Source organism: Gymnoscopelus microlampas (genome assembly GCF_963454915.1).
Source record: "Gymnoscopelus microlampas genome assembly, chromosome: 16".
In the NCBI taxonomy this organism is placed as follows: domain Eukaryota; kingdom Metazoa; phylum Chordata; class Actinopteri; order Myctophiformes; family Myctophidae; genus Gymnoscopelus; species Gymnoscopelus microlampas.
Window position 1 is genome coordinate 14,988,910 of NC_139953.1, and position 26,922 is coordinate 15,015,831.

The following is a 26,922-nucleotide window of genomic DNA, read 5'->3' on the forward strand; positions in this document are numbered from 1 at the left end:
AGTATACGATTACAATCTCACTCGTGTTATAAAAACAAACACACAAAACAAAACAAAGAAATCGTATATATGTATTTACACAGACATCCACACCGATTATACACACATACAAAGGGACATGCATACATGGATCTGCACGTACGCATACAGTGCATACACCCACCACCGAAAAACCTCCAGTTCACTTGAGCAGTTTTCTGGCGGCAAAAATAAAATAAAATCTCAGTCACAGTTCCACGTTTGTTGTCCCGTCGTTAGAAAACTAGTATAGTGGGGCATAGTTTATAAATGGATCTCAGAATAGATTTGTTCGCAACAATGCGCTCTATAGAAAACTGATTTCAAAGTGTTTAGTGGTAGATAGGGCTGAGCTATATAGACAAAATCAAATATCGAAATATTTTAAACAAAATACCTCAATATTGATACTGTGACGATATCGTATTATGAAGATACACATTTTATTTTTTTGTTGTTTTTAAAAAACAACTAAAATAATAATGTACAAGCTCACAATACTTCGCGTCGAGCTTGAGGATCAGCTATTTTTGCTGTTTTTTTTTGCTGTTTTTGACAACTTTTAAAGTATAAAATAAGGCTTAAGTGATTCAAACCAGGAAAACACAACTTATGTCATATCACGATATAACAATATCCCAAATCCCAGACGATATCTAGTCTCATATCACGATATCGGCATAATATATATTGCTCAGCCCCAGTGGTAGACCTTGAACTTGTTATGGAAAAGGTTCCCAGCTCTATGGCAGGTTACAGTACGTATTTGACATAGGCTTTCCCAAATTGCAGAGCAGAGGTATTGCACATTTTGAGAAAGAAGTATACTGCGGCCAAACTGGAACTAGGCTGAACTATTGTGTGCGTTTTTCTCCCCAGCTATTTCAAAGCCTCCAACTAGCATTAACATTGCAATGACACAAATGACACTCAAGTCGAACCGTTTAGCATTCACACTGAGGTTGGTTTGAAGATGACCGGTATAGAAGACTGCGCTAAACAATGTTCAAGTGCTTTTCAATTTAAACACGATGCATTTAAAAAATTTAAATAGTTTTCCTTTTTTCTATATGAAGCCCCTGTGCTTCCCTCTTTCCTAATTCATCTTGTCCTCATCTCACCGTTACCAGTACCACTGTTAATACTTAGACATAGTAGTTCACACTCAGCCAGACAGACGTCAAAAACATGTTTACAGGGATAGCATTACAAGAAAGACATTTCTAATAAACTATATTCAGTTTAGGTTGACATTTTCCTTCAAAAGCAACAAGATTTGTCCTTCCCCTTTATCTGGTTGTTGGATGGGGGGTTGGTTGGTTTTGCGGTTATCAGCGGTTCCTTTTAAGACGGGTAAAGAAGGTGAGCAGTCCAACAGCTAGAAAGGTAGATCCGAGTACTTTATGCACTTAACTGACTTTGATGTGGGCCAGACTGAATATATTTCACTTAGGTGTGCACTAGGTCAAGCTCTGGGTCAAAGTTAATGATATGCAATCATTTTTACTCAGGTGTGGGATAGGAAACCTCTGCAACACTTTCGCTTGGACAGTATGTTTTTCAGGTGTTGCATTGGTTGGCTGAAGTTCAAAGGTTAATGCCATAGTCAAATGCATGAGTCAAACATGGACATCAAGTGCTGTTTTTCTTTTTTATGGTCTGAGTGGATGCAGAGACTAAAGCCTGAATGATGCTTCAGGTGAAAAAGATAAAACATGTACCTGTATTTAAAATAATGTTTTTTTTTTGCGATACGTTGCATGCCACTTCCATCATTGAAGCATAAAGCTCATTTTCTGAATTGGACTTTATCGGGCCATTTTCAATCCAGTCATAGCAAACGTAGCAGTGAGAGAGGTAAGCCAGAACAGACCGGACCAGACTGACAAAGCGTCCACGTTGGCAACAAGGAACAAAAAAAAGAAAAGAAAAGAAAGAAAACTCACAATCTTGCTGAGGTTAACTGAGTGACAGACCAACATTGATTCCTGGGGGTCCTTATCTAACCCCACTGTGAAAACCAGGTCAACGGTCTTAAACAATCATAAAATAAGAAGGAACAGACCAGTGTATAACAAACAAAACAGTAAAAAAATAAAATAAACAAAAAAGAAAATAAGAAAGGAAATCAATCAGATGAGCACAAGGAGAGCACAGACTTTTGACAGACAATATCAAAGGTGATGACAGTAATATTATAGTACAACAGTAAGAGAACCGTGATGCCAGGCAGTGTGGGGGCATCTGCTGTGTCGTGTGCGTCGGCTTGTTCCCTCAGAGTGAGTCCGCTCCGCGGGCGGCTTTTGGGCGCACTCTTCATTCAAGCACAACGGAACGAAACTGCACCCACTCAAAGTCTGGCAACAAAAGTTAAAAAAAAAGATTAAAAAAATAAAAATAAAAAAAAGCTAATAAAAGTAGAACGAATCGGCATGTTGACACGACACCTCAGGGGGTAGGAGGAGCCTGGAGGTACAGTGCTCAGGCAGAGGTCAGAGTTGAAGGTCACTGGAGCTTAAGAACGTTACACTCTGGTCAGTTCTGGCCCCGAATAGTCAGCTCCTGACGGGGGTTGATTCATGACAACTCTGGACGCAGAACAGGGTGTGTGAATAGTGATAGTTAGAAGTGTGGAAAATATACAAGGTTTTTACTGGAGAAATCAACTTTTTTTGTTTTTATCCATTTCCCTACATATTCAATGATTAATTTGTTTCAAGACTCAATAAAAATGCCCCAAAACCCATCCCATGTTGATATAATAGAGTTAAATACTAGTTACATATATCATGGCATTCTCCCACTGACATCCTCCCCAAATCAGCCCAACATGAAAGGTGATTGGAGAAAGTCATCCTGCAGAGTCTGAACATGGTGCCAGACGTGAGAGCCAAGGCCTGACCCCTTCAATAGGCCAGGAGTTTGATTCTTGTTCAGGTTTTAAATAGCGCTACACCTCTCTATTAAGCTAAATTAAATTGAAATGGCGTTTCCCCAAGGCAATAATATACTGTACATTCATTAATACTAAGCGAGTGCAACTATGTGAATGTTTGTGTTCATTTTCTGTTTGTGGATGTGGCCACATGTATGTCTATATTTGAAATATGTGCCTCTATAGTATCTGCATGAAAGCAGAATAATATATGTACACGTGTGGGTGTGTGTGTGTGTGTGTGTGTGTGTGTGTGTGTGTGTGTGTGTGTGTGTCAATTTATGTGTGTCTGGCTGGTCTGGGCTCCTGTCCTCGCGACTGAAGCACATTTCCGTAGGAAACAAGCGCGCCTCATTGGCTCAACTGAGTTAGCCAATCACCAATGACGGAAGCCAAAACCCCTGAACCCACCCTGTTGCCAAGGAGACCGGAGTTGATTGGTTAGAACCGTTCTTATTTTGGGAGGTCATGGTGTGTGTGTGTGTGTGTTTATGTTGAGGGTGGGGGCGGAGGGGGGGGGCTACAGTCCACTCGAAGTGTCCTCGTTGATGGACGGGCAGCAGGGGATGCGGTTTCCGTGGTGACAAGTGTGAAGTGTCGCTTGGCATTAGAGGGAGGAGCTTAAACCTCCGCTGCCGTCAAGCCGATTCGTTCCTCCTCCTGTCAGTCACTGTTGGTCTTCTTCAGAGAGAAGGCGCAGATGTTAAAGTGGCTGCTGAGCTGGTGCACCTAGAGAGAGAGAGAGAGAGAGAGAGAGAGAGAGATAGAGTTCAACATTTTCAAACAGCTCTGTATAATCTACAAAACACTACAAGGACTCCGTCTCTCCTGGAAGAATTCATCAAAAGCCAACTAGATAGTTGTTTTAGGAACAGGTGGACCTCTAGAGGGGACTGTGAGGCGCAGCGCCGACGTACCACTTTCAGATTGAATTTCTCGTTTGTTGTGGAATACTCTACCAACTACCATTTGAGACCGTCCAACACTGCTTTTAAACTTAGAACACATATCATGCGACCGTATAGCTTCTAACCCTGATTTGTCATTTATTTGCATTATTTATGGGTCTGATTGTATTGACGTATTACTCTGTATGCCGTTACTTGTTTTTATGCTGTTTTGTACGTTACTGCCTATAAAGAATTGCATCTCTCGCTAAATCCTGTCTATTTATAGTGCATTATGTATTGTTTATTAAAACATGTTGTCCCTCCCAAATACATGAATAAATGAAATTAATGAAATGAGACAGAGGAACAAAGAGAGAAAGTAAGACTATGCCTGCACCTATATACAGATGAACAGTTTTTTCCCCCAATGCAGAAACTGCTCTCAACACTGCTTATATTTATTTTAGAATTGTACAGCCTTTCTTTGCTTTAGTATTATTATTATTGGTGGACATTTCTCCTAAATTATAATAGATATATGCATTGACTTGGGAGTAGCAGATTGTAATGTAGTATCACCTGCAATGACATTGACAATGAATTCTGTGATGCTGTATTACTTTACTTTATATGGAGAGTACAGCAGGAATCTCTTCCACGTGTTTCGAGCATTGATTCCAAAGTTACAGTTGAGGAGGCTGGGCATACATCCAAAAACAAGTTCTACATATCCTGTTATTGTGAGCAAAAAATGACATGTTTTCAAAAACACTCACAACTGGTGAGCTTGCAGATCTGTAATTTTTTTGTGCAGCACCATCGTACTGCAATGTAATAAATAGGGCTTAAGTTGTTAACGCACAAAGCTGAGCATAGATCACCCGATGTGAAAATGTACATGTTTCTCTCCATTCCTGAAAAGTTCACTTGATGGTGAATGGCGTTTATCTATGTGTGTGTGTGTGTGTGTGTGTGTGTGTGTGTGTGTGTGTGTGTGTGTGTCCTCACCACTGACACTCCGTAGTGTGTGTGTGCCAGTATGACGGCAGTTGTCCACAGGTACAGCAGTAGTGGCTCGTTGCCAACCAGCTCGGTGATGGCTAACAGCACCACCACCGCCATGGGCAACAGCAGCCAGCTCAGCGCCTGGCAACGAGTGTTACTCATCTGACACACGATCAGCTTACACTGCAAGAGAAACACACGTTTAGCACAACGCACACACACCGTTTATCACACAACACACACACTTACTGTATATCATGACACATATGCTTGTCACACCTTTTATCTTTTGATTATTTGACCCGTTTCTATCCTGTGCTTTTCTCCTTACTCTTCCTCTCTTCCTCATCTCTATCCTTACTAACCTGACTCCGCCAGATGGGGGCGGTATTGACTTAACAGGTTCACAATACAGCCTCCATCTGGGATCGCTCAGAGGGTAGAGCTACTCCGCACCGCTGCGTGTGCGAACCAATCAGCGGCTGCTAGGGGCGAGATCTTGGCGAGACCAAATGTGACGCCACGAGAAGCGCTTATTGCGTTGTAGTTATTTCACGATTCATCATGGTTGAATAGTATACAAAATAACTACTGCTGGCGCAGCTACAATACGTCATGTAGACACGTCAATATGATTGGTTGATAGACGGTGATCGACTGTCGATTGTGCTACCGAGGTCCCAGATGGAAGTAGCCTGTGAAACAACTACAAATGATGGAGCGTACATAATTTATTTCACCCACTTTACACCTGTAAACCTGTGATGTGACAATAAAGTTGATTTTTATTCTGGTTCTGATCTCAACAAACTGTTTACTACAACGCACATACCGTTTGTCACAATGCACACACATTGCAATTCACAGCGTAGCTGGGAATATCAATAGTTTTTGGGTTCTTCATTATTATCATTTTCACATGGGTAATCATCAACCCTGACAGGCCTGGTACCAATTTGCGCACATGAGCGCCATAATAAGCAGACACTCTAAAAGCCTCAGCCATGCCCCTCTATTTTACCAAGAGACTTGAAACTTGCTTGCTTTATATGTGTCATTTCTCACTAATACAAAACAACTTTGCCTCAAGTACACTTCAAGTCAATCTGGGTAGATTTTATGCCATCTTGGAAAATGACTTTAGTTAATATTTTATGCCATCTTGTAAAGTATATTAGTCCATATTCTATGATATCTGAACAAACCTTATATAAAGCCAAGGGATTGAGAATGACTTAGAATGAATTAGCCAATCAGATCTTGACAATGGCCTAGGAGTTTGGAAGAGATAGCTTAAAGAAAACACAGGGTATACTATGCAATTCAACTTTTGCTAATGCTAATCCTAGAACAGCATCGCACTGGTCCTGAATGGCTCCAGAGCAGACGATTACTGTATTTGCGGTTGTGTAGTCTGTGGTGTTGTACAGGCTATGAATACATTTTGAGGCTTTTGAGACAAAACCAGCTAACTCCATTGGATCCCCAAACGTTCTGCTAAACCAGCTAACTCCACCAAAGGGGGGTGGTTAGCTGGTTTTGCTGACTCCAGGCTCCACCCCCTTTTGACCTCCAACCTCATTGTGACCTTGGAGGTTCATTAAGCTGTTCTTATCAATGATGAACAAAACCTCCTAACTCCACTTTTTGTTTTGTTTTTGTCATTTCCTGAAAAATAAAAACAGTTTGGAGTTAGCTGGTTTCTGCCCGACAGCAGAGATATACTGTATGTTTCCTCTTTTAATATAATAGTTTCTGGAGAGAGAGAAGAGACAGACACACCCACACCCACACACAGATAGGCAGAGACTCACGGTGACGTTGGCGAAGGCCGTGCCAACCATGAGGTAGTATATCCTGGGCTGCTGATGGAGGATGGCGGTCGGAGAGAACACGGCCCAGATCGTAGCGAGGAGGAAGAGGAGGATGGGAGAGAGGAAGGGCAGGAAGGCCTCGTATGCACTGCCATGTTTCGTGGTTCTACTGCGGTACGCCCTGGAGAAGAGTTCAGAGCACCGCGTTGAGTTCATACAAAATGATAACAATGTTACTATCACTGACAAATAATAATTATGAGAACTACAGTACAACCATAGTTTATTATTCCGTTTTATTGTTTGATCATTAACACATTGGACGCCAGAGGTTAATCTCATAATGTACCTACCAGTGCCAAGCTCTTTTTGTTGTTTTTTTGTTTTTTTCATGTCGTCATAGCCCCCGCTAAATCCGTTTAAAATCCGCGTTCATTTGGTTCGACACAAACACGGGATCCGTGAAAAACAACAACAAAAAAATCCGAGCCGATCCGTGCCGCCATCTTGAAGTTACAGGCGAGAACGTTAGACAGGACGATGCGGTGAGGAAAACAACAAGGGAGATAAATCCATTCTAAGCTGACGCCCAGACAGGAAACGGATGCGAGCGAAAAAAACGGAACCAGTTTTATTTTGTTTCCGGTCGGCCCCGGAACCGGAAATGGGTCGAAAAAAATTCCGGAATGTGCACTTTTTCGATTTAACATGGGAAATGCGAGTCGCGTAGATCTACGCGACTGGCACACTGCGGCTTTAAATCGTTTGGCGTAGATCTACGCGACTGGCACCCGATGTGTTAACTACTATGCCATCAGTGCACTTTTACTTAACGTGAAGCAAATTGTGTTGCATTTTAATTTACTGTTCTGATTTGATATTCTTCATAGTAACAACAGAACTAAAAGAAAACCCAAGGCTAACATAAAGACTAACACCAATACATACAAGAACACTGATGTGCACCAACACTAACAGTGGTAATGTATTACAGCATTACAAAATGGTTGCCGTGTGAATATGGGCTATTGGACCAGGTGGGACACTTACCTGACAACATTGTAGAGGCTCATGGGTAGGGTCACGCAGAAGGAACAGGCTAGTGTCAGATAGGAGAGGAGAATGTCAACATTATGAGTCAATGTGTTTATGAGCACACACATGCATTTAATACGCCAACTTTACCCTGATTCAGAAAACACTCTGGTCATAGGCATTAGCTAAACCTGATTAACATTAAGCTGTTTTTTTTCTCTCTACCAATCTCAATAAAATAGAAAGGGGTGTGCTCTAATCTCAAGGCTTCACAAAGATGAAGCCAGGTACGAGAGGCCAGCATAACAGCCCAGGATCAACAGAAAGCCTGTTGATTTTTGGTCAGTGTGTGAGCCTTTTCTCTTAATCCTTTTGTTCAATCTTTCAATTCATTTGGTTTACATTAACGCTTTGTCAGATCTCTGTTGGGTGCCAGCCAGAATTGAACAGGATGATACGATTATGTGGTCGACACACTGTAGTATCCGGTCAGTTAACCCCAGGAAGCATTTACCGGTCCGTTAGCGGAGAAAAAAACACTTTTGAGTCAATCCTGTAATCCAGAGTTATTGCACTAATGCTATGCATGTCAGCACTTAGGTCAAATTATTACTGTAACCTGATTATTAGTCTTTGCGGTATTAGTGTTCATGTACAAAGCACACCATCTGTCTACTCATCAATGAGATGTCAAAAAGAAAACGCATCAGATCGACCAATCGCAGCTCACCGAGGATCATAATGGTGAAGAGGTCTCTGTAGTGGAAACTCCCCACGATTGGCACATACCACGTTTCCACGCCAACCACGGCAGTCACAATGTACACAACAGAGATGGTCTGGTAAAGGAGGCACAAGAAAACATGTCATTTATGTGTTGAAGAACATGACACATCCATGCTGTTCATATCTTAAATCCATACTGTATGCGCATCAGTGCAAATATGTGTGTGTGAGTGTGAGAGAGAGAGAGAGAGAGACACAGTAAATCCATCTGAAATGAGGGGACATACACTGCTGCCCCGTTATTCCTTTTTTTCTCCTCTGTAAATATAGCCATTTGTATTTTTTGATCACCTGTATTAATGTGTTAATATTGTATGCTCTGTTCTGATGAATGTAATACATAGGAACACAATGGAAACAAGTCCCCAGGACTTTTTTTGTGTTATCCTTTTAGCCCAAGTGTTTTACTGTACTTCCGTGCGGTTTACATTTTTGACTAATAAAGTATTAAATCAATCAACGTTGTTTATAGGCCCCTTGATGTGTGATTCAAATTTGGGGCAGATTGGATGCTGTGTTCAGGATTTCTTGAATTCTTTGCTAAATGGGCCCCTCCTGCAAACTCCTGAAAAATCTGACTGACACATCTTGATCACACGACCTCCATTTGTGTGAGTTTTGTAAAGGAGCAGAAAAGGAGCGAAAAGTGTGTTTTGAAGACAATACTAATGGCAGAAAAGCTTATCAAGTTTAAAATGGTCGGGGCTACAGTATATGGTTGAGTTGCGTCATGATCCAAGTAATCCAGGGAAAAACATTTTTGATTGTACGACGTACGGTTCGAGAGTTATAGACCAAAAGATCAAGCGGCCCGTTAAAACGCCACCATGAGCCCGATTAGAAAAATGTGTGTTAAAGGTTTCACGCAGATCGGTCCAGCGGTGCCTGAGATTAGCTGTTCAAAGACACACACGCACACGCACACGCACACGCACACAGGCGAAGTCCCAATCCAATCAATAATAAATAAGATGATGAGAGTGTGCAACACAGAGGCACTCGAGTCTCTGCAGTCAGTATCTCACTGGAGTTTGGAAGAGAGCAGTGTGAGATATATAGAGGAGTATGCCTTTTGTTGTTAGTCAGCTCCCATGAGGGAGTATGAGTTTAAATACCATGAATCATCAAGGACATCCTGACACACTGGTATAATAATAGCAAGTAGTTTATCAATCACACATACTGTAGACTTCACAGTGATGTCAGCAAGTCATTCTGATCAGCAGCTGTACAGAACCATAAATCCACAATTCCCTGTATCTGTCTGTCTGTGTCCCTCTTATGGAGATACCTAGTGTCATCAATATGACATTGTAGTATTGACGTCATAGAATAGCCTCCAAGTACTATAATAAGGGGTACTGCACAAGTACTCTGACAACGGTTACTACATAACCGGAGGGGCATGCATTCATTGCATTGCATTCCCAACGGGCATTGCCCTAGTAATCATAATTACTGTATAATAACCTTTAGCAGCTCAGTGGGCTTGTGGTTAGAGTGTTCCTTGGAGGTCAGGGTTCAAGCCCAGGCTAAGTCATACTAAAGACTATGAAAAGCCTCCCTGCTTGGCACTCTTCAAGAGTTGAATTTGGGGTAAGTCCCTGCGACATACTAGCGTCATGTCTAGCCTCCTGACCTAAGGGCCACATACTTAATAAGGGGTGATCGCGCCTTTGCTGCTTACAGGTTCTGGAATAGCCTACCCCTCCGCATCAGAAGTGCTGAGTCTATCGAGGTTTTTACTCAAGACTTACTCTATGAATTCTATTTACTTTCATTATGTTTCCATTATGTATGACTTGTATGACTATTTGCTACTTGTTTAAATGTGCTCTAAAAATGAAGATTGATTTGATTTCTGTGTATGTTCAGGTGTTTCTCAAATGTATGTATGTACTGTGTGTTTTTAAGCAGCTTGGTGGTCAAGCCTCCTAGGTAGAATTGACCATTTTCACACGGTGACCATTTTGCTCTTACAGTAGGTCATATTCGAGGACATGGTAACCGCTGGCTCCCACCACATCCCACTCCACCCAAGTGTGAAGTACACCATTGGTTCTCAAAGTGGGGTCCTTAGGGGGGGGTTCCAGGGTGTCCCCAGTAAAAGTAGTTAATATAGCATCACAATCATTTTAACCACTTAATCCATTTATATGTTGGCTATTCAAAAATAGCAGATCACTTCGTGCCGTGCTGCGAGCTTGTATATCTCCTATTTTAGTAAGTTTTAAAAACATATCGAAAATGTTCATTTAGAATTATTTTTACACAAATCTTCTCTTCTTGGGGTCTCTGGCACAACACATTTTCAGATGGGGGTCGGTGGCAAAATACATATCAATTTGGGGGTCCTTGACATAAAAAGGTTTGAGAACCACTGAAGTTCACAAAAGAGCTAAATGGCTACTGTGTGAATATGGTCAGAGGATTCATGTGTCCTTACCACTTGGCTGATATCGTAGCCCCAGGGGAGGAACAGCACCCCGGTGTTGTATTTCTCCCAGTGGGACAGGATGAACGAGAACAGCACCACCCACAGGATGTAGTAGAGCGTGACCACGCCCACGCCACTCGCCCCGCGCCCGAATATGGAATAAACGGTGGCCACGAAGAACACGCAGGCCCAGCTGTCCAGGCCGTGGTCAAACAGCTCCCCCAGTGGCGTGGACGAGTTGGTGCGGCGGGCCTGTTTGCCATCTACGCCATCTGTTTCAGTGGGAATGACACGTAAATATAAGTATTCATATGAGATATGCAGATATAACACACACACACACACACACACACCACTATTTATCATTTTATAGATTATTTCAAGGCATTCCTGCTTCATTACATGGTACCACGGAGACAAAACAGATTACTTCAAATTCTTGGTACAGTTTGTGCAATAATGCAACCAGACATAGTACCATTTACTTTGGTTTCAATTTTCTTTTTTTGCACCATTTTATGCCATGTAATGTGCTTTACAAATTAAGTTTATTACCATAATTATTACACACTGTACACATATTATACACAGTCTTTATAAAAACAAACTGTCAGATTCTGAACAATGCTATACTGTTTATAGTGTGAGTATTGAGTCTAGTGTCATTCCACTGATATTTCTGCTGCTTGTGTCTGGGCTATGGACTCAGTAAGAGTCTGGGGACTGGTGAGTGGGGGCAGGAGAGGAAAACCGCAGGGTTCAGATTCCAGCTGAGGGTCAGGGGAGAAACACCACTCCCCACATCTGGGATGAGGTTGAGGAGCATGAGATGTTTTTTTTAATGGGTCGCGAGAAAATGTTCCTTAAAATGTTTTCTTTTTCAAACAATTGTCCAAAACAAAATCACATATTGTCAGAAACAAAAAATATAAAAATAACAAAAAAGTCAAATATTTTTCATGCATAAAAAAGAAATTCCCCAAAATTCCATTAAAATAAAATAACAATCTCACAGCTTGTAGATCGGCTATTTTCACTAGTTTGGGTCGCGGGGAGACAACAAATCTCTATTTTGGGTCTGGAGCTAAAAGGTTTGGGAACCACTGGTCTAAACCAACACTTTCTGCTTGTCAAAGAAGCTAGACATAATAGACATGGACCACTTGTACAACTGAACACTACGCCAACTGAACATTTGTAATTTGCTTAAACCTTTTTAGTAAGATTGTTGTTTTCAGTGTAATTTTACTTTAAAGTAACATTACTGTTTCCATTCCATTCTACCAACAATTCAAGTATTTTTCCCCTATGTGAATGGTGATGATTGTAATTGTTTTATTGTCGGCTCGGTAAGGTGAGCACACTACTGTTATCCTCACTATTCATTATTCCCCCCCCCTAACTAGTCCTTCATACTTATAGCTAGAAACTCAGTTCCAACTCTACAACATCCGGCTTGCTTAGAACATGTCGGCTACCAGTTGTATTGGACATGTCGGCAACCATTTGTATTTCTGAAATGTATACTTTTATGTCCATTTGAACAAACCCATGTTCCTCTACCCTCTGCTACACTAATCAAATGCCATTAATTAACTATACTTGCCACAATTGTAAAATTATTCTCTGAATGAATGAATTTGAATTGAATTTCTCATTCATGTTTTACCATAGGAACCCCTTTTAAATGGATTACCATGGTAACCGAATATTATACCCTAACAACCGCTTATTGGACCCTAGCAACCGTAAATTAGACCCTAGCAACCGCCTATTGGACCCTAGCAACCATCTTTTTAGCATAGCAACCACATATTAGACCTTAGCAACCACATATTAGATCCCTGCAACCACTTATTATAGTCTAGCAATGACTGTTTTAATCTTGGATCGTAAGTGGGAACAGCCGGAACACCATACAGTTGAGAGAATTGACAAGTTATCATTATGTATGTACAGCAACTTATTGTAAGTCGCTTTGGATAAAAGCATCTGCTAAATGACTGTAATGTAATGTGATGTAAACCGTAACATGTGTGTATCTCTAAACACACAGACAAGAAAATTACAATTTGAAGTGACTGGCAAATGGTCTGCATTCCGATAAGACTTTTACCCAAAGTGCTTAATCCACTCACACACCGACTGCAGAGGCAATCATGCAAGAAACCACCCTCATTGTTAGTAGGGTTTCAATGTCTTGCTTAGGAACACTTTGACACAAAGCCACAGCCTCCCCAAGTGGGTGAAGTAATCACATAATATGGAGCCATTCCCTATTGTCCAAAAAACGGAGCATGTTATCATAAACTGCCTGGGTATCAGTACCATACCAGACAAGAACAACGTGTTTTCTAGTACAAAACCTGGATGCTGTCCCAGACGCCTTTTCCCTATCTGAACACATTCTCTCTAGAGTAGTATGCTATATAATACAACACTGAATGACATATCAAAGTAGAAATGCTGATAATATGCCTAACTCTATTTACTTCAGCAACATGTACTGATTTCCTTCCTGATGTCCTTAGTTAACATACACAGCTGTAGTTTGTTCTTCTTGTCAATGACTTTACAGTACACACATTTTTGTTTTAAAAGATCTATTGAAGTATTTAAAGTAAACAGTGACCAGTGAATCTTAAAACATTTTTCAAGAGAATTTCATAAAAGACTTTAGTAAAAATAGCATATCTACAAGCTCACGTAGATCTGTTATTTTCAGTAGTTTGGGTCCCGGGGAGTCATCACATTCTCTTTTTGGGTCTCAAGCTAAAAGGTTTGGGAACCACCGGTCTAGGGCCTAGAACACCATGAGCATTTTAGACAGAAAGAACAAATTACAGAATATTTTAGGAAAAATAACATATTGAGGACTTGCGTAGTGAACGCAATTAGGCATGTATGAAGCAAAACAAAATACTTTTGATTCAATGGCAGCAAGAACGTGAAACATGAATATGTAGCCTCTCAGTGCAGACAAAAGACAACAGCACAAAAAAAACATTAGGACTCTTGAATAAACTGCAGCTTAATAACAGCACCATTATATAGGCTATCATTACACAACCAGTCACAACCGTCGTCCACCATGTCAAGAACTGTCCGAGCACCATACACTTTACGGTAGAATGTGTGGTGTGCACAGCGATCCGCTGCACCACCCTGTGTAAGGCAGGACGTATAGAGCCATGGCAAATCACAATAGACTGTCTATGTGATGATGGCTCCCTGGAGTCCAGACCCTGGCCTCTAGTTTGCAGCCTATATATAGCCTATCTATATACATTAATCCAACCCAGGGTATGCACACATTTATTAAAATTGGGGTGCTCTGGTGACTCAATTACCAGTTAATGCTATATCCGCATCTTTCAGCAGTGTATAGGTTTCCTGTAAATGGTTATAGAATGTGTTCAGCGTCTGACTGTTATGTAACCTTTAAGACTAGAGCCCCCCCATCACCATGCAAAGCCCCTCCCACTGGGAACCCCTGCACCTCTCCAAAATCCCTGAACACAAAGACACACTAAACACACACCTCACATCTGGCTCGCTACATTAAACGCATGCACACTGACACACACACATATGCACGGAGGAGAACACACATCTTATAGTGCACATCTGGCTCATTTTAGCGACACTGTTTTTCATCAAACTGTCAGATTTGTGAGGCGTTGCGTCACACAAAGAGACGTAAAACAAGTGCATTCCAGTGAGTCAGCAGGGGGTGGCACTCACCGAGCGTGTAGGCTAAGAAGTTGAAGAGACCAGCGGCGACCCAAACCCCACTCGGCACGTGGTCATGTCCAGCAGCTGAAACGCAAAACCATCCACACATACAGAGAACACCACGTAAACACATACACACAGAGCACCATACATACACACAGAGACCCACACACACACACACACACACACACACACACACACACGCACACACACACATGCACACAGGGGGGGAAAAACACATTAAGCAACAGCCTAACCAAGCAGTGTTTGGACAAGTCCTATTGTTAAATGTATCATTGAGCAACTGACTTCCTAGATGAACCACAGAGTGTGTGTTTGTGGTTTATGAGTTACTATTACTACCTTGTGGTGACCAAAAATCCCCACAAGGTTAGTAATAGCAGCAGTCCAGATTTGACATTATGGGGACATTATTCTTCTGATTCCCGAGAGGGAAAGGGTCATTTATGAAATATTTATATATCTTTAGAGTTACCATTAGTAAAAAACACATGGTGCTAAACGTTTCCTGTGCCAAGTTAACTTGTTAACACTCGCCGACACGTCAGCTCAGGTATTGAGCACTATTGGCTTTTACTTCGAGAATTCACTGCCAGCCCATTTCTCTAACTTTCATTTATTAACTGGTTTTACTGATTTGGTTTTGGTAAAAGTAAAGTAAAATCTAAATGTAATTTTTGAATGGATAATTGCTTTTGACATCCCCACAAGGATAGTGTATACAAAGGAGTGCGTTCAGGAGGATATAATGAGCTGGTTATAAAACTTGAGTCATCACCAGGACACCAGCTATGACATGTTTCACTGAGCAGTGGACTTTGCCGTTCATGAACAAACTCGCGCCATGTCACGCCTTCATGACCCTCTTTCAAAAGAACAAGGCTGCAATTTATTAGCACACATTTCAAACATGTCCCATTTTTCACTATATTATATATTATGGTAGAGCTGCACAATTACTGGACAAAAAGTCCTCATCATCATAATTTGGACCGCTGCAAGCTCTAAAGCCTTTGCCTGCACCGACTTGGAACAACATTTACAAAATCAACGATTTTTAAACATTTACTGGCTGACTGGAAAAGGTATATGCTTAGCAAACCCGTAACACATATCTAGTAGACCAATCTGGGAATCCATCGGCAATTTAAAAAAAGAATTCTGAATCCGTCTTGAGAGATTACAAGTAGACTAGTAGTAGACTAGTCTACTGTCAATCCACAGTACTAATCTGATCATACAACTCCTGCACATGGGTACTCGTTTCTCTCACCTACATTCATCAGATATTCTGTTTACCACCTGCTACAGAAAATTAAGCACTTTCTGTGGTCTAGTTTTACCTATACTGTCTGAATATAGTCCTATGCTATGCAGTCCAACAACACTAATGCGACTCCTGTATCTTGTTAGGTGCTGCTGCTTTAATTGTTACTAGTTGTATGGCTTATTATTGTATATACACCATAGTTGGCAAGTAAGGGGTTCACACAACTCTGTCATTCACTTATGCACCTTTTTCAGTTGAAAATACATCTCACAATAGTTAGGTAGGGAGATCTCTGTCAGCACACATTGAAAAATGAATCACCTTCAACCTGGCGTCCCTATTTTGGGCATGTCATTGTAGAAGAACATTTTCAAACGTATTCAAAACATTTCAAAAGTTGCACAAATAGCAGATATACAATCTGATGACAAGCTGCTCATCACTCCCATTTTCAAAACAAATGGCCAAGTGCAAACAGACAACACGCACACGCACACACACACACACACACACACACACACACACACACACACACACACACACACACACACACACACACACACACACACACACTAAAAGCAGGGGACCCACCAGATGCATAGAAGTCAAAGTCGTAGAATGCCAACATGAGGAAGTTAAGGACCAGGAACATGAAACCAATGAAAGTGATGAGGTTTGGGGCCAGCCAAGTTGGAAGAATCTGGAAAAGATTTGAAAGGCAACCATTAACAACCAATACAGTATATGATGAACTGCTAGGTTCATAGCTTCATTCTTAAATCTAAAATTAAAAACAAATATTAAAAATTCCATTTATGAACTTATCCGAGTTATTGATCAGTAATTTCTATAATGCTATTTAGACAAATGAATGACTATTTGAGATGTGAGTCGGTTTCATTCTGTAAACTATCACACCACTGTCCAACTTTTCTAAACATACTGTTTGTAATCGTTGCCCTTGGTAATAAACTCAGAGGAACAGCTGTTTTATTCATTATTATTATTGTATTTAAATATTTGCAAGTGGTATAAACACCTGACAGGACGTTGACATGGGTTAGCACTATCTACTAGCAGCAACAGAATGCTGAAACAGTCTAGAAGTGATGGAGAGTATGGACATTATATCCCTAAATATTTAACTTTAGATGCACGCTGTCCTTTAAAGTGTACTGTTCACCAGTAACCAGATATATACACCACTGAGCAGAGATACAGACAGACACAAGCTCTTTTAGCACAATATGTACACGATCAGACACAGCTGTACAGGACAGGGTGTACCTAACCACACAGTAAAACTCAGTGTTGGCCCCATAAGTGTCCATTTGGTTACATGTGTACACTCTGATTAAGTTAATACTGAGTATTTTACAGTTCACTATTTTTGACCATTTACATCGATATCGTGACGATAATATCATGTTGTGATGATAATACCGTATTGTGACAATATACATTTTCTTTTAAAGACTGTCAAAAATAGAAAAAATAGGCAGCCTACAAGCTGACAATGCGTCACATCACAAAGCGTTGCGAGCTTGTAGATCTGGTATTTTCACCGAACATTTTAAAAGGATTTAAAGGATTAATACATTATAATTGCCCTCTATAACTAACATTACAAAATAAAACCGCCTTAAATATTTTATCTATTTTAGAAATAGTTCATCTTTTACTCAAACGGGACAACGCCCGTCACAAATTGATGTCATTTGTCAATGTGTGGTCCAGCCCATGGAATGCATGTGCAAATAAAAAACAACTTAATACTACATAAGGTTAATATGAGCATCAAGACAATATTTTAAATGTTTTTATTAGCACATGGCATGCATTCCATAGGGCTGGACCACACATGGACAAATGACATCATCAACTTGCAACGAGTGTTGTCCCAGAGTAAAAGATGAACTATTTCTAAAATGATAAAAAAAATAAAAAAAAAACATTGTTATAGAGGGCAATTATAATGTATTTAAGGCATATAAGGCTTATTATCCAGGGATCCTTTTAAAGTATAAAATAAGGTTAAAGTGATTAAACCCGGGAAAATACAACACTTTTGTATATTGATGTCATATCATGACATCAATATACTAACAATATACAGTATTACCCAGCCCTAGCAATGTGTTATCCATACCCTGCTTGGGTCAAGTTTAAGTCTGTAGTCTAACTGATTAGCATCGGCAACAGATAGCAAACTGGCTCCACGGATACAATGATGAATGTATTTCCTTATATGAGAGTGCAAGACAGATAGAGTGATGTAGGGATGTGTTAGGGGCATAGAGAGAGAGGTGTGTATGTCTGTGTTGTTACAGTATCTCAGCAGACAGCTGGAAACCTCATCAATGATGCAGTTCTCCCTGGTGTACAGTGGACAAAACACACACAAGAAAGACGGAAAGCAATGAACAGAGGCCATTAAAAGGGTCTTTCCTCACCTTGACCACAGAGTTCCAGAATGGATGCATGACGTAGACAGACAAGGGGTTGGAATCCACGGCGCTGTACTGAAAACAGACACATAAACACAATTTAATCAATCAGACTAGCTGATATAGCACTGCAGGGGTTCACCTAAGGGCACCTGAGTGTAATAATAGGCCACTGCTTTCTTAAAAAGATGTACACGCACGCACGCACGCACGCACGCACACACACACACACACACACACACACACACACACACACACACACACACACACACACACACACACACACACACACACACACACACACACACACACACACACACACACACACACACACACACACAAGTTATACAGTAACTAGTCAACCACTGGATGTATGCATACCCAAATTCATAGCCATGCAGCCTGTTGTATAGAAAGCAAAAGGAGAAAGTGAGATAAACGGAGACTCTGCGGGACAATGTCTCATGGCCTGAGCTCTCATGTGCTTTCCAACTGAGCTCTCTTGTGCGAGCATGCGCTTGTGTGTAGCTTAATATGCGTGCATGTTCCAGTTCTCTCACACACACACACACACACACACACACACACACACACACACACACACACACACACACACACACACACACACACACACACACACACACACACACACACACACACACACACACACACACACACACACACAGAGCTTCAACCCTTCCATTCTGTCCTCCTGTCTGCTTCAGTCACAGATGCCTCAAGGCATGTGGTACAGCTGGTGTGTAGTCACCGACATGGAAAACGATTATGGCTAGAAAGTCTCACTTCCAATAATAAATGACTCAAAGGGAGTTTTCTAATACAATATCAAGGCAGTAGGTTTATGTAATGTGTGAGAGAGAGTGTGTGTGTGTGTGTGTGTGTGTGTGTGTGTGTGTGTGTGTGTGTGTGTGTGGAGAGGGTGCTGGCTAAGCTATACTAGCATCAATTCCATATATGACAACTTGCTTGTGCTTTTCGTTGAAGGCAAACATTTTGCACACTACATTTGCCCGTTTGGAGGAAACAGGCATAATAAATAAAAAGAGCTTTGCCAGCATGAAAGAATGTCATCTCTCTGCAGATCCCTCCGGTTCGTTTATTGAACACAAAGTAGTCATCAATAAAAAAACAGAGAAAATCCCATTTTGCCGTGCATTAGTGTCAGAACATATTTTACTATTCATTACTTAGGCATGAGATGAAAGGGTTATGATGTTACAATTTGCTCAGCCAACAGCATCAGGCACGAATCAGTTCTCACGAGCACACAGAGCTGTGTTTACAATTTTATACTACTGGATTTCATATGCTGTCATTAGTTGCCATATAGTGTTTTACGGTCAGTTAGCCCATTAAACTGTACATTAAAATGCATGGCCTTGTATCAGAATATACATATGAATGAACTCTTGTCATGTCACAATCACATGTCTGTACATGTATGCAAAAAATACATTCACTTTGTTGAAAACTGAACCATGGCCCAGAGATTAGCTTCAAAACGGAATCATTTGACATGGTCCCACTCCCATTACAGCTAGTCCTGCTTTCAAGGGTCTCTCATTGCCAGAGAGACAAGAGAGAAGACTTTGTCCTCCCTCCTGATTGTCAATGACACACACACACACACACACACACACACACACACACACACACACACACACACACACACACACACACACACACTGCATTTCAGAATAAAAACTATGATTCATAATGAGGATATCTGAAAGAAAGCTCTGTTTTCTAGTATGGAGGTGGTCGAACCAGTGACATTTTAAAAGCCCATTGTCATGATCTATTTAGTGGCAAAGTATGTTCACAAACGAGGAATTTGACCTGGTGGTGCTCTAATAGATTAAAAAATAAAAACATATACAGGCTACAGTAGAATAGAGGAAATTAACTGTGTAGCTAAATAATGATGGCAATTAGTTCAGTCATCCAGGTATCTGAGGCAGCATGACGGCGTCGGCATCATCATCATGGCATCGCTGATCAGACACTGTTTTGTGGTTTGGAGTTCAATGCCCCCTTCAGTTCCACACCATCCCCCCTATACTAATAACCTTAACAGCAGCTACCACCTTGCTCCCTGGACTGAGGCTAGTGGTGTGTTATTATGAGGTAATACTAGCCGTGGATCAAGACTATCATAGATGTATTTGATCCAGTCTGACTTTTACTTTAGATATGCAAATGTAAAAAAACGATAAAATACATATATGATAGTCTTGATCCCAGGCTAATTATGAGGCAATACTGAACTTGAAGGGAAGGAAGCCATGCCATCGGCTTTGCCGAAGAAAAAGTCTAGTCTAGTGTGCATGTGTGATCCAAGCTAGTGTGATCCATGACAGCTAGCTGCTGCTTCCAATCCACACGCTGCCTGTCTGTCGACCCCCCAGATCAGGGGTCTTCAACGTTTTTCAGGCCAAGGATTCCTTAGCTGAGAGAGAGATGAAGCAGGGACTCCCACTACATATTGGATTCATGTTAAATGTGTGTTTTCAGACATTTAACCACTTAAACCCTCAATTTTGTAAACTTGACATTTGGCTCGGTACTTGGTCTGCTCTTTTCCCCCTCTACACCAAACCTCTTCGCTGAAAATAGCCGATCTACAAGCTCACAGCGCGTCCAGATCTTCTATTTTCGGCTAATGTTCCCCCCAGAATAGGGATGCGAGGGTTCAAGTGGTTCATGTACAAAATAAAATATATTAAGTCCCTATCACACAAATATTTGGTGGCCCTCCCCCCTGTAGTATCTCTTGAGGACCCCCTAGGGGTCCCCGGACCCCCTGTTGAAGACCCCTGCCCCAGATCATCAGATGAACAGCCATCCAGCCAGGAAGCAAGGCAACCATCCGCCTGGCTGGCTGTCACACACTGGCGAGAACAGCCCAACCGATAGCTCTCAATTACCTTGTATTTGTCGAAGCCCGCCAGTTGCTCCTGGGTGACATATTCGTAGAGAGCCATGGTGGGAACGAGCTCCGGCATCACCTTGGATGATATCCCGACTCCCCTTTTTTAAACGTTCAAAACCCCTCCTCAGATATTATTATCCGCAGTGTCGAGGCACCATCTATTAGCCTTTAGCTGTAGCTGCTAGCTATCGCTCACGCCGGCTCGGCTGATGAGGCGAATGTCGAAACACTCTGGGACCACTCCTACGGACCAGCGTTGCCAGGTTCTGTGAGAGAAACAAGCAACCATGTCTAGGAAAACAAGCCCAAAATAAACAATCTACAAGCTCATTCGTTGTGTGCTTGTAGATCTGATATCTGATCTAATTTTTGAACATTTTTGAAACATTTTATCAACACAAATATTGTATGGATCTGAACATTTTTAGATGGGGGGGGGGGGGGTCTGCGGACAAATACATATTGATTTGGGGGTCCTTGTAGCCATGGTTCACTCTCGTCTGTCACAAGCGTCATGGCGGAACTTGTTCCTGGTTTCTGAATTTTCTCCATTTACAACCCGTACATCTACATAAACATTCAGATTTCATATATAAAGTGCTTACCCCACGGCCACGGGTGTAACAAGTTGACACGCTTGGGTCTAAGTATCCGTATCTTCCGTATTGTTCAATAAAAAGCATTTTAATCCGATCGGCGGCCATTTTATCATAGAGTTATTATAATGTATAACTAGTGCAATACATCTCCCAACCGATAGGGTCATAGAAGGAAATTTTGAGAAAATGGCCACCGATCGGATTAAAATGCTTTTTATTGAACAATACGGAAGATACGGGTACTTAGACCCGGGCGTTTTAACTTGTTACATCCGTGGCCGTGGGGTTTATAGCACTTTATATTTGAAATCTGAACGTGTATGTAGATTTACGGGTTGTAAATGGAGAAAATTCAAAAACCAGGAACAAGTTGCGCCATGACTGTCATGATAATATGACAGTCATGTTTTAGGGCTAGGGGTCCTTGACATGAACATGTTTGAGAATCACTGGTTTAACAGCATTAGGAAACAAGCCAGAAATAAGCAACTACACTTTAGAAACAAGCCCAAAAACCCGCAACCCGCAATTACCAATATTTACAAGCAACTTCACAGAAAAACAAGCCCAAAGTCGCTTATAATAAGGCTTATTATAATAGGTCTGCTTATTAAATAAGCAGACATGGCAACGCTGACTGGGACTGAGAGCCCCCATACTTCGTCGCACGGTGGTGTCGCGCGTCGGAAAACAGCAAGCCTTCCTTGGTGTCGCGCAAGGAAAACAGCAAGCCCACCGCGACGCGGCGTGGGCTTGTAGGTCGGCTGTTTTCCGACACGCGACGAAGCGTAAATTTGCCTGGAGCATTAATCTCGCGGTAACCTCGCGTCACCAGCCTTTCCACCACGAATCTCGCGGGAGTACGCTGAGCATATAAAGCGCCCACTCGGCGCCCCCTGCAGAAGAGGAGGACCAAACGCGTTTCCATTTCCAAGATGGCGGCGCCCACCAGCAGCCCGGAATCGGAGATGGACCAGCACAACAAGCAGAAAACGCCACGAAAGCGTCGAGATGACAACGTCGTGAAGCTTGTCACGCGTGGAAAACTGTCGGGCCAGTTCTCTCAGAGGCTTTTCATGGAACTACCGCCTCTTGTGAGGATCCCCTTGAAGGACATTGTCAGCGAGGAGGAGGTTCTCAGGGATCCGTGGAACCTGGACAGGAGGAAAGCTGGACACTTTTTTCTAGGTTTCACCAAAAGTGGCAGACACATCCTGTCCTACACCAGAGACTGGACAGGAGGTGAAGGAGGCTCATTTGACTTCAATCTCTACTGGTGGGAGTTCAACCTGCACAACAAACTCAAACAGGTCCAACATGTGGATGTGTTTGGATGCGAGATGACTGAATGTGACCAGATCACTGTGTGTGAGTGGCCCACTGACGACACCAAAGTTGTCATCTGTGCCTTCAATGCACGCATCGGCTCCAGCACAGGTCCGCTCATGATTAACCTGACCAAGACCGACGATGGGTTCTATGGCGACTTCCCCATCACCGTGGTTTCTAATCCTCCATCTAAGCCCTGCTCACACTGCTGTCCTCCTGACCCCTCAGCCACGACCACACGCACAGGGAGTGGTGGGGTTGGTCAGTGTCTGGAGCATGGCTACATGTTCAGCTGTAGATACATGGTGGACTCGCCCTCCCCCTTCCAGCCAGCCGTGCAGATGAAAAAGGACAAGGTCTTCCTGATGAGACACAGCGACGAGCTGGTGGCCTGTGCCATCTCCTTCTGCCCGTTAGGCGAGCAGAGCCCTCAGGTCCTCTACGCCAAGAGAGCGGCTCCTACATCATCAGGTCAACCCTCTGCAGATCCCACCTCAGCCCCGTCCCCTCCTCCTCCCTCTTCCACGCTACCTCAGGAATCCGCAGAAGGCACATATACATCTTACAGGTAGGCTACAAGGCCTGTCACAATTATTACTTATAAGTGCCTGATCGCAATTATTTGAGATAATGGCAATGACTTTAGCATAATCTGCATAATAGTTTTTCATGTAAAAATGTTCATACATTTTCAAACGTTTTCAGATAATGGAAATGTTTTTTAAGTAGTAGATTTTTGTACATATTCAATTTTTATAAAAAATATTAGTCATTTCATTGTATATCTGCCCTTTTTGTTTAAAAGGCAAACAAATGTAATGTCTTCTTACACAGTATGCTCAATACCAAAAACCAAATCATGAATCACAACTTTTTTTGTATGACAATTCATAGTTGACTAAAATTTCATCACCCTCCCTACAGGACGCCCGCCTCCCCTGCCTTATCTTCATCCTCCTCGCACTCCTTGTCTCAAGAGTCAATTCTCAGCGAGGAGCCCCACCATGTCGACTACACACGCCTGCACTATCGCCTTCCACGACCAGGAGCGGCGTGGGAGGATCCTGGAGATGTGTCGTTCCATGTCACAGATCTGAAGGGTAAAGAACTGCGATTGTACCCTGGTTTGCATAATGAACCGAGTGTGTGTGTTGAGCAGTTGACGCTGAACTTTAGCGTTCTTCTCGGTGAGTTACTCCTTTATCAGGGTATCCTTGGGGAGGAGTACCTCAGTGCCGAAGACTTCGACGTTGTCATCATGGAGATGTGTCCAGAGACCAACAAAGTGATTCTCGACATTGGCCTGATCTTTTTGGACCATGAAGAGAATCACTACAGGCCCACTGAAAAAATCCTGCAATCCAACGTGCAGGTCAGCTGGGACCTCAACACAGGGGTGTTCTCTACCATTGGGGTCAGTGACGTAACAGAACAAGGCGAAGGTCTTTTGAGATTTCAGGTCACTGACCCCAATGCAGAGGGCGTGTGGAGTTCTTCCAGGAAGTCTGCAATGAACACGGTGATGGAGTGTCTAGTTCCTGAGATTGGCCCTTCCTATGAGATCAACAACATGAATAACGAAGCTCTGCCTAAAGGAGTGTTGGCAGACAGTGACCGATGCACCTGGGTTGTAGTATGAAGGAGAGTGATGCCTGACACATTGTGAGCTTCAGACCTTCCATTTCAGGCTTCATAAGATGTGCAAAGGCCACATAAGTAAACAAAAAATAAGTAAGAAAGAGACACCCCCCACACTCACAGCCTTATCTATAAGTGCAGAACCTTATCTTGAGCAAAACTGATAATGTTTCTAAATATGTCCAATTGGGCAAACTATAGAATGAAGATTTAGTTGCCTTTTTTTCTAAGTTGTCTCTGTTATTTCACCAGTCAATGTGAATCTGTCCAGTTAAGCACACTACAGCTGCAGTTGTCTTTATTTTGTCTTTTTCAAGTTACTGTATTACATTACTGCAGATGTCAACCAAGAGCTGCCGTATATAATAAAGTTGTGCAGTTATGCACGTGTGAGCATGTCTCTGGTGTATTTGACTATTTGTTCTATGGTTATTCATGAGATTATTTAATCTAGAGTGTCTGTCAGGGTGTGTATGTGCTTTTAATTATGTGAAAATGTGGTCCGGTCCTGGTGCCTGAAAGATTCTGCTGGCCCTGGACCAGTTGTTTTGTTATTTGGGCATCTCTAGACTGGCCAAGTCCGGTCCTTTTATTGGACCCAGAAATACTGGTACAGCCTTTAATAAACATCTCTACATGGCCTTAACATTTTCTGTAAATAACAGAACAAACTCAGTGCTGGATCATTTTATGTTTTGTTTTTTTTTGAGTAAAAATACACAATTTGGGGAAATGGGGCCTTTTGGCAAAGTTGGTATGACATCAGTGACCTGTTGGAAGTCTACTCCCCGGGCTCACTTGGCTTGTTTTATATTATGCATTGAGAAACCCTGCATTAGCGCTAAGCCATAAAATTATCACTTCCTAAATATGCAGTTAACATGTTTGCACCTTTGCCTGACCTCAAGTATCATATCTAGAAAGTCTGAATCAAATTAATGCATACACAAAGTTGGTGTATATATATTGTTAAAGTGAAATTAACCTGTGTGATAAGACTACATTGCTTGGTGGTATTGTTCAAAAACACTGTTGCACAAATTAGTTTGGTGGTTGCTTATGGGGATTTCTTATTTTCAGACATTTGAAAGACGGCTCCTGTTCTTGCGGCTCACTTCATTTAATAGATAACGCCATGTTCCCCATGTGGCCGCTTGGTCATTGAAGCTTTTAATCTTCTGGGGGTTCTAACACACAATAGTGTTTGCTTGAACATAATTTTCCATATAGGAAACATGTTCATTTGTGTGCAGTTCTCTCATTTAAGTGCTTTTTACACGTGGGGGATTATTCAAGAAACTTTAGCCAAAAGGTTTGAGGCTTTTAATCAGAAGTTATCCAGTTTGAATCTCTCAGACCAGCTGGGAAAATCTGGCTGGGGTAAAAATGAATGGAGAGCAGTGAGTGAAATGCAGTTCCTAGTCCTCTCCACACAGGGGCAATGTTTCAGTATTCGTGTATTCAGTTCATCGAGTGCAATCCAGACAAGACAGAGTCAAGTTATTTGAGTTGATAATTATAATACACAAATGTTTTAGCTTGTTTTAGTTTTCTCTGTCTACCTATTTTCACCTGTTGTCGCTCTGTCTCTGATGCAGTCTGATAGAATTAGAATCTCCTGTTCAACATTACGTGACGTGGCTCTGCACGATCGCCTGTCAAAACGTCCAGATCTACAAGCTCACAGCGCGTCGCAATATGGTCGCAATGCGACGCGCTGTGAGCTTGTAGATCTGGTCGTTTTGACTAGCTTCCGTTGACAGGCAGTGTTGCCATGTCCGCGTATTACAAGCGACTTGGGGCTTGTTATTCTGTAAAGTTGCTTGTTGTAAATATCTGTAGTTGCGGGTTGTGTTTTTTTTGGGGCTTGTTTTTAAAGTGTAGTTGCTTATTTTGGGCTTTTTTCCTCATGTTGTTTTAACCAGTGGTTCTCAAACATTTTCATGTTGGACCTCCAAATGAATATGCCTATATTTGCTCCCCCCCCATCTAACAGTATTTTGTGACCCT

The 26,922-nt window shown here is 41.9% G+C and overlaps 3 protein-coding genes across 4 annotated transcripts in view; 2 read left to right on the plus strand and 1 right to left on the minus strand.

The window, feature by feature from the left end:
• ost4 (oligosaccharyltransferase complex subunit 4 (non-catalytic)) overlaps positions 1-26,922 on the plus strand; it is a 162,572-nt gene that overhangs the window by 133,558 nt on the left and 2,092 nt on the right. The window lies entirely within an intron of this gene.
• selenoi (selenoprotein I) lies at positions 58-21,555 on the minus strand. The gene is made up of 10 exons (XM_084081767.1): positions 21,342-21,555; positions 18,400-18,468; positions 16,538-16,646; positions 14,665-14,739; positions 10,930-11,192; positions 8,428-8,536; positions 7,713-7,761; positions 6,663-6,843; positions 4,852-5,031; positions 58-3,682 (listed from the first exon to the last, which is right to left on the minus strand). The coding sequence occupies exons 1-10, from the start codon at positions 21,417-21,419 to the stop codon at positions 3,575-3,577; spliced, it is 1,221 nt and encodes a 406-aa protein (XP_083937893.1). The 5' UTR covers positions 21,420-21,555; the 3' UTR covers positions 58-3,574.
• On the plus strand, positions 22,773-25,310 carry LOC311063257 (DDB1- and CUL4-associated factor 15-like). Its single transcript, XM_084082563.1, has 2 exons — positions 22,773-23,842; positions 24,199-25,310. The coding sequence occupies exons 1-2, from the start codon at positions 22,881-22,883 to the stop codon at positions 24,911-24,913; spliced, it is 1,677 nt and encodes a 558-aa protein (XP_083938689.1). The 5' UTR covers positions 22,773-22,880; the 3' UTR covers positions 24,914-25,310.

Bases quoted from the DNA above. Each gene is read 5' to 3' on its own strand.
- LOC311063257 (XM_084082563.1), top strand. From the start codon at position 22,881: ATGGCGGCGCCCACCAGCAGCCCGGAATCGGAGATGGACCAGCACAAC. The intron at 23,843-24,198 runs GTAGGCTACAAG...CCCTCCCTACAG, and splicing joins GGCACATATACATCTTACAG to GACGCCCGCCTCCCCTGCCT.